General features: G+C 40.4%; 1 protein-coding gene across 1 annotated transcript; it reads left to right on the top strand.

The window, feature by feature from the left end:
- Nucleotides 1-5341: 5341 nt before the first annotated feature.
- On the top strand, nt 5342-8184 carry LOC147894519 (uracil-DNA glycosylase, mitochondrial-like). The gene is made up of 7 exons (XM_087384830.1): nt 5342-6374; nt 6676-6896; nt 7067-7225; nt 7446-7476; nt 7643-7778; nt 7864-7947; nt 8052-8184. Exons 1-7 carry the CDS (start codon nt 5498-5500, stop codon nt 8116-8118), a joined length of 1575 nt encoding a protein of 524 aa, XP_087240956.1. The 5' UTR covers nt 5342-5497; the 3' UTR covers nt 8119-8184.
- Nucleotides 8185-8683: the final 499 nt, after the last annotated feature.

The following is an 8683-nucleotide window of genomic DNA, read 5'->3' as shown; positions in this document are numbered from 1 at the left end:
GGGGGAAAGCGAGGGGGTTTAGAAGAGATAAAAGAAAGGGGGTTTAAATGCACGTGAAGGTGATGTGTTTGATGGGCTATGAAGAGGAGGGCAAAGCTTGTACCGCAGCACCACAGCTGTATCGAGCATTTTGACAGTAGTACACGAGGTGAGGGGAGCATGGATCAGAAAGTACTATTACAGCAGTGAGCAGCGCAGTGGGTGGCACAAGATGGGAGGTGACGCCAACTTGCACAATTCCATGGGTGGAGGGAAGATAGGACTCCGAAAACGACGGTTCCTATTGCGCAGCAGCTTAGTGAGGCTTGAGGGAGCAGGGGACGGGAGGCAGCTAGTAGGGGGCATGGCATACATAGGCGCTTAGTTAGAAAGATAGGCAAGAGTGACGTAGGGAAGAGGGCTTAAATAGGTGAGGGGAGTCTCAGTCGCGGAAGGGGGGTCGAGAAACAAAGTTGGTTTTTTTGGGTTTTGGTTTAGGGAGTAGTTTAGCAAATTATTAGGAGGGGATAGTTAGGAGTTTAAAAAAGGAAATTTAAAAAAAAGGAGATAAATAAGATACTAAGTAGGGATCTAAAAACGTAGAAATTTAGCAAAAAATCAAGGAACCAAAGAGTTAATTAGGAAAACAAAAAAACAAAGGGAAAAAGGAATATTAATATGGGGAAGAAAGGGGCAAAATTAAAGGAAGAAATTGGATATAATTAGGATAATTTAAGGGGAAAACGGGAATAATTTAAGAAAGAAATTTAAAAATAGGAAGTAATCAGGGCATTTTTAAGGAAAATTAGGGGAGAAATTAGGAAAATTAAGCAAAATTAGGGGGAATAAAGGAGAAAACTAGGAAAAAAATAGAGGGGGGTTAGAAAATTTTAAATATATAGGAGAAAAATTGAGGGAAATTTAAGCAAAATTAGGCAGAGTAAAGGAGAAAACTAGAGGGAAATAGAGAGGGGGTGGAGGGTAGGAAGGGGGGGCGGGGGGGGCGGGGGCGCGAGGAATTTAAACAAGGAGATAAATAGGGGGAAGGGTTAAAAAGTAAATTGAATGAAAAGTGGAAAAGGGATAGTGTGTGTGTGTGTGTGTGTATGTGTGTGTGTGTGTTGTAAAAGAGTTTGAGTTCCACACGTTATACCTCAATGAGATCCCTCACTCAACAAAAATGTGGGTTTGTGAAAATGGGGGCTCAATCTGTGTGTACGTGGATGATGATATAGAATAAAGCAAGCATCGGTTCTACTAATTGTGGGTGAGATGTACCTTTGGACCAAGGTGCCTCAATCATGATTACTAATAAAATTTACCACAAAACATATTTAAGGAGATGATGCATTGTGTGGGACATTGTAAAAATCAACACAACATCCATAAATGAGATAACAAGTGAGAGCTAGAGCTTGAACTTTAATACTACATGGCTAATATTGTTTGTCATCCATCAAAAGACTTCAAGAAAGTGATGGGTGTACCTACTAGATAGTATGTCAAGGTCCTCCTAAAAACCATTCTGAGTCAATATATGAAGCTTGTAAGGTTACTCTATACACATGATATATTTTTCCATTTACTCTATTCACATTATATATTTTCCCATGTACTCTATACTCATTATATATTTTTCCATTTACTCTATACACATGATATATTCTTCCATTTACTCACAACCATGTCAGTCAATGCGAAGCCTTCAAGAACTTTCTTAAAAGCATCCTTGCATGGGGCCCACCTCTTCCAAAATGTGTTAATTAGTGGAAAAGGTAGGAGGGGAGGAGTGGAAAGGCAAGGAGAAAAATGAGCAAGTCCATCTATTTATGAGAAGCGAGCCAACTCCCCTCTTATTCATAAGTGTAAGAAGTTATAACCCTTATACTCTAATTCTCATAAAATATTTTTAAAATTATGTAGCCCTGCGGGAAGACCTTGAGTGTGACCAATGGAAGTTTAGAGTTGAAGCCCCCCATTAAAATCTTGAAGCTATTTCCAACTTTGCTTCATTGGGGTACTCCACCTAATCACCTAAGAAATCAAGTGAACTTCTTAATTGAAATATGAAGGCCTTTTCTCCTTAGCTTATGTTATATGCATGAAATAATTTGTTGATATTAAGGCCTTTAGAATAGGAAGATGGAAAGTATAGATGAGCAAACTAATTGAGGAATGTATGTAAACTACAAGACATTATTTTATGATTCCAAGAATATGACCACCTTCTCATGACGATGTGAGTCAATGTGAAGCCTTCAAGAACTTTTGAGAAAGCACCCTTGGATGGGAGTGCTCGCATTCTAAATATATGTAAACTATAGGACGTTATTTTATCAATCTAAGAATATGAGCAAATTTGAAAAGCCACCTTTGAAGAATGCGTTGAACCATGGAATGGAAACAATTCTGAAGTACATACTTAATAGAAGTATGCTCTCTATTCGATTTAGTCCAAAAGATACAGCCTAACATCATGCAAGTTATTATCTAATTCGAAGGTGCCCTCAAATTGGAATGTTATCCGTAGCTCCGCGATATGGACCATTTGGTATCAAAGGTGTACTAAGGTTTTAAATTTATGGATGATCACGGGAATGCGGAGATAATTTTCAAAGGCTTAGCCAACTTCAATTACTTGCTGCAAAGAAGAAGATACGTCGGCCAAAGAAAAAAGCTCGCTCCAAATTCAAATGCTTGCAGAGAGCCTGGGGAAAGAGAGACATGCAAGCTCGGAGTCTGCACCCGGTCGTCGTTTGGATGCCCTTCAGACACACAGTTCTGTGTAATGCTAACCTCTCCCCCGTGCCCATCAGTTCTCCTATCGGTACTCCCCCCCCCTTCACGATGATGCCCCCCCAAGTTCTTCCTGCTCAGATGGCTGACCGGTCCCTCTTTCAACCCCCTCGCACTAGCTTTGGTTCTCTTGCCTCACCAATGTCAACAACTCCCTCCCCCCCACAGGGCCCCCAGCCTTTGCCTCTTTTCAAAAGGCTGACTTTGCTTTGGGATTTTTAGAAGCTCCCATGAGACATAATGTAGTCTTTTCTTTCCATCCTCTTCAGCCCAAAGAAAAGACCTACACATTTTCTCACTTTCTCCCTAATGAGATTTTTTGAAATTCCAAATGGTAGCTATATATGTAGTCATAGCTGAAAGGATATGATGGGTAATCAAAACTCGTGCATTTCACCCTAGTGGTAAGCCACTTCAATAATTTAAGCTTCTCTTTCATCCAATTACATCTCTATCTAATGGAGAGACCAATGCCCAAAGGAGCACTTTCCTGTACCCACCCTGCAAGTGTGTCTTTCAAGGTTCAAAATGAGAACATATCAAAAGAAAGTTTCTTGGAATCTCTGAAAAGGATGACGGAGACTACTACACAACCCACAGGTGTTACCCCCAAGCACAGAGGAAGAACAAACCATTGCCTCTATCCTATCGTGTCGAGCATGGTTGTTATTAAGGTTATCACCCATGTGGTACTCAAAGAGGAGACACAAGATGCAGATTGACGATTTATACTTCTATCCTACTTCTATTCTTGAAAGCTTCTTCTCCCCTTTTTTATTCACCAAGGGTAGAGAACTTATCATGATGTAAAAAGTTATCTTGACAAAATTATATAAAATCGCATTTTGGGGGGGAAAAATAAAAAATAAAAAATAAAAGTCGGCTACTGTTTATTATTTATTATTTTTTATTTTTAAAGATACACCATTCTAGAACAAAAGTAACCCTCAAGGCCTCTAGATGCAAAATTCTCAAAAGTCCATGACTAGTTCCCACTTGGCACAAACGTCTCTAATGATGGAATGAAGCATACGAGATCCAAAATCCCACTCATAAAGAGGCAACATGATTCTTAGTAGAAGCCATAAACATAAGGGGAGTGAAAAACACTTCATATCAGTCATCAAGACTCTCACCCTTGTGAGCTGACAAGTGATGTAGGACTAGACAAGGCATGTGGTAGTAATGTTGCGCACATGTGAACCACTTATAATGGAAAAATATATATTTCTCATATGTTGGAATCAATCATTAGCATAGATCTATGCCAAGAAGAAGCCTCTATAGTAGCCTCACTATAGAGAATAGAACATTTGGATCTTCACCTATAACTTGTACGAACAACACTAAATAAGATATGGAAGGGAAAGATATTCATTGCAAACTACTATGGATGACAATGAGGAACTCAGAAGAAAAATAATACAACTCAAATGCAACATCACTTCATATAGAACTAGACGTGACAGACATTGCACCCACGCAAGCTGTGTAAGAGAACACTATGACGACTAAAGCTGTTGATCCAAGCACACATCAACAATGGAGCATTCCACAACTGAAAGCATACGAAAGTTGAGACAAAAAAAGGAACATGATCCACTATAGATGCATGGGAGCCAATTGTACAAACAATATGGACAAGGAAGCCTTCCAATTCATAAATTCAAGTTACACAACAAATGTTAGAGCTATTCACTAGTATATCATTAGAAGAGTAGCAAAGGGAAATGGAAAGTAGTAGTGGGACATTTCATTTTTCAAATAATATTCTCATGCAATAACCAAAAAAAGAAATTCATGCAATTCCAAGAAAAGTTGTTACAACAGAAAGAGGAAGAGAATAGAATGCAATTAGGATAAAAACAAAAAGTTCAATGTGAGCCATGATTGCAACCTACAAGTGCAAGAGTTGCTTCATTCAAAAAATAAGATGGGCAGCGCTTTTTAAGTGACTCTTAAGATGGAACTCCAGCCGAAATCACACAATCGATGCCTCTTGCCAAATCTGTTGTGGCTTGCCTGCATCGTTGATCAGCATTCTGCCCTTTGTCTCCTACATGTGCACGGTTGACCCCTTGGGAGGAAAATTTCCGAGGGCATGATATTTTCTTCTCATATGAACTTTCTTTTTCTTCTTCTTCTTCTTCTTCTTCTATTGAAATCACCACATTCATTTGTGAATCTCATCTTCTTCTGTATTCTTCCTCAATTGTTGGATGTTTTCTGCACTTCCTCTATCATGTTGAGCTTGGTTGGCGAAGGAAATTGCCTAATGTTAAGGCGCTCTCCCTTGCGGTGCCCTCTTGGAATTCACAAAGTGCATATGCAAGTGAGTGCACATCACCTTTTGGACCCCTCTTCACTATGGGAGATATTTGGAGGGAAAATTGGATATCTCCTTTCTCATATGAACTCTTGTGTGCACTAAAATTGGATATCTCCTTTCTCGAATGAATTCGTTCTTCTCATATTTTGTGCACTAAATTGGATATCTAGTTTCTCATATGAACTCTTGTGTGCACTTAGTCATTTTCTTCTTCTTTCTTCTTCTTCTGATATGAACTCTTGTGTGGACTTAGTCATTTTCTTCTTCTTCTTCTATCATTGAAATCACCACATCATTTGTGAATCTGATCATCTGCATTCTTCTTCGATTGTTGAATGTTCTCTGCATTTCCTCTTCTACCATTTTGAGCTTCTTGACGAAGGAAATTGCCTAATGTTACGGCTCTGCCTTCCTCCCCAGAAGCCTCTTTTTGTCGAAATGGCTTCCTCCGCTAAAGCCATCGCAGGCCTCCCCAAAAGACTCCGGTTGCCCGAAGACCTCCCTGGTCCTCTCCTCCGCTCTTGCCCCATGCGAGATCTTGCCAGCTCCCATCACCTTTCTAGTTCCATTACTAAGCGTGGGCGAGTGGATGTCGCATACGGTCATGACCTTCGCCTTCAAACAATTGCTAAGCTCCAATCAGTGAGGAGTGATTCTAAGATGAGGAAGGAAACCGATTCGGCTCGAGGTAAGAATTCTGCTCTACGAGATGAACACCAGCTTAAAAGCGCAGAAGAATTGTTTGTGGACGCAGTAGTTGGTTTGCCCGAGAGTTACGATGGCGATGAGCAGCTGCGCCATCCTCCCCCGAGGATTGGTCCCAGGATGAAAACAGCAGAAGAATTATTTCTGGAGGCAGTTGCTTGTTTACCTCCGAGCTGCGCGGAAGATTATAGTGATGAAGCATTTGACGATGGTATAGACTCTGTCAATAATACAGAGCCAATAAAGGAGACGCCCCCAGAACATGGTATTAGGTTAGAGACCGAGAAGGCCTGCGAGTCAGATTGTGCTGAAGTGCTGCATGTGGACGCAATTCAAGGGCTTCAGACAAGTAGGGATGCTACTTCGAGCGACCGACATCAAATAAAGTTAATTGAAGATCTGGAAAGAAAGATGGAGATGGATGCGCTAGACGAGAACATCATGACAGCAGACGCGAACGTCATTCTAAGCCAAGGGCAGAAAATAAGGATGGAGTTGAACAAGGCTGCTGCACTTGCAAAGCGCAATTTGAGAGTTTGCGAAGAGAGGGTCGCCGAGGCCCAAGGTACTTGCGTCTTTGTGCTCAGAAATAAATGTAGAGCTGTCTTTTTTTAGTGGTAGCACTATTTCTGCTCAAGGGTGTCCAACAAACTCCTGTCTGAGACTTCAACCGTGGACCATTTGAACTCTCTCTGATAGCAAACTCCATGTTGCTTTCCTTGTTTGAAGGCTTTTCTCAAAGGGTTTACAGCCTTGTTAGTCTGATGCATCCTCGTTTGCCTATTATTGATTTAGTTCTTGAAGAGTCATTCTCATTAGACATGGCTATAGTAACGTCTACTGATGTCTTCACATTGTGTAATCAGCAAAAGGTCTTCCATTTCCAAAATTGGAAAGTTTACTTGTGGAGAAGACATGGATAGAAGCCCTTCAAAGAGAGTTTCAGAAGCCCTACATGGAGAATTTATACCAATTTGTAAGCCAGGAAGCAGCTGGAAGAATTCCCATTTATCCACCACCTGCTAAATTGTTCAGTGCCTTCAATTCTTGTCCGTTGGAAAAAGTAAAGGTGGTGATTATTGGCCAGGTTAGTCCATCTACATATACGAGAAGTCTGAGGTGGTTTTTTACTAGGTCAGAGATTCTTGTCCCTCAGTTTACCAGCCTGATTGGAAATATTTGAGTAGTGGAAGTGTTTTGAGAGAGACTATAGAAGGATCCCTTTGTAGCTTCTTGAATTATATGCATGTATTGCAGGATCCGTATCATGGTCCAGGCCAAGCCATGGGCCTTTCTTTCTCTGTTGAGAAGGGTATGAAAGTCCCATCAAGTCTCTTGAACATCTTCAAGGAGATTCAAAGTGACCTCGGATGTTCACTTCCATCACATGGAAACCTGGAGAAATGGGCACATCAGGTGTGAAGCTGGTGCTTAATCTTTTGAAAGGCAGTTCATGTTCTATTCACTTTTAAGATCGTGAATCAACTTTGCAAGTTAATAGTCAGTTTTGATTCATTATTTATGAATCTCCACTTGGGTGTCATTCTCTTTCTGAAACTTCTGAGCTTGTACCAAACATGTTGCTTCGCTTTGGAAATCAGAGTCAAATATCTTACTTCTGATTGCTTTTGAACAGGGAGTGCTTTTGCTGAATACTGTTCTTACAGGTGAATAGCCCAGTATTACTTTGATTTCAAATCGCAGGATGTGTTAATGGCACATCTTCTCGTAGCTTTGTATCATATCCTTAGATGTTATATTTGTCTGATCTGGACGGTTTGCTCATGGCTGGAATTCCCAACAGTAGGCTCATATGATTCTTTGAACTTGCAGTACGTGAAGGCCATGCAAATTCTCATGCAAAGAAAGGGTGGGAACCATTTACAGATGCTGCCATTCGAGTAATAGCACAGCAAAGATCTGATGTTGTTTTTCTCCTGTGGGGAAATTCAGCCCAAGAGAAAACCAGGTGCTTTTTCGGTGTGTGGATTGAATTTTGAGGCTTTTCATTGTCTTTCCCAGTTGATTATGTGTGTATTATGGACTTTTAACAGGTTACTCAACAAAACAACCCATCACATCTTTAAGGCTGCTCATCCATCAGGCATTTCAGCCCACAAAGGATTTTTTAGCTGCAGGTACTCTAAAATTCATTTTTATTATATTGAGGTAGACAAACTGCAATAATACAACTTTAAAGCTAAGTTACTGAGCATTTACCTCATTGAATGTTTGAGTGCAGGCACTTTTCTATCACAAACAAAGTCCTTGAAGATCAAGGATTACTTCCAATTGATTGGCAACTTTGAATATTCTCAACAATGACATTGCATAGATTGAGCATTCTTTTCTACCTCGAAGGACTTCAAATAAGCTGAGTAGCCACCCTGGTTGCCATGTAGCTGGATATCATCTACAACTTCCATGCCATTTGGAAGCATGAGACTCCAGGTTCCGGAGCGACCTTGGATGGCAGGAGCATTTTTGTAAGGCTTGGACTACTGGTAGCCTCTATGTCATATTGCAAGAGGTATTCACTGGCTATAAAGACCCCCCCTAGTTATTAATCCCTCTTTTAAAGATCCTATAGGCATTGAGTGGGGTTCTCTAAAAATAGCTTGGTTTTTTTTACAAGCAGTTATGAGTTTTTCGTTTCCCCATGATTTGTGCCTTTTGGATGGTACATTTGCATGGTTGATTCTCAAGTTTTTATGGAAGGTCCTTTTCTTGGGGGGGGGGAACCTTTATGTGGCAAATCATATGTAGAAATACTCAATAGAGCACATCTCAGCAATGGATCAATTTTTTAAGTATCCCTTGTCAATATTTTTCTTACGATTACATTGACTACCAAACTTGAGTAAGCAACCCATG

This window comes from Dipteris shenzhenensis, chromosome 14 (assembly GCF_047967505.1).
Source record: "Dipteris shenzhenensis isolate YYH24624 ecotype China chromosome 14, Dip_SZ_1.0, whole genome shotgun sequence".
Taxonomy (NCBI): Eukaryota; Viridiplantae; Streptophyta; class Polypodiopsida; order Gleicheniales; family Dipteridaceae; genus Dipteris; species Dipteris shenzhenensis.
The sequence above is the reverse complement of the archived record's forward strand: the minus strand, read 5'-3'. Positions and strand labels throughout refer to the sequence as shown.

Coding starts and splice junctions, on each gene's coding strand:
- LOC147894519 (XM_087384830.1), top strand. CDS start 5,498: ATGTTACGGCTCTGCCTTCCTCCCCAGAAGCCTCTTTTTGTCGAAATG. Junction 6,375..6,675: donor GAGGGTCGCCGAGGCCCAAG/GTACTTGCGTCT, acceptor TTGTGTAATCAG/CAAAAGGTCTTCCATTTCCA. Junction 7,226..7,445: donor TGGAGAAATGGGCACATCAG/GTGTGAAGCTGG, acceptor GCTTTTGAACAG/GGAGTGCTTTTGCTGAATAC.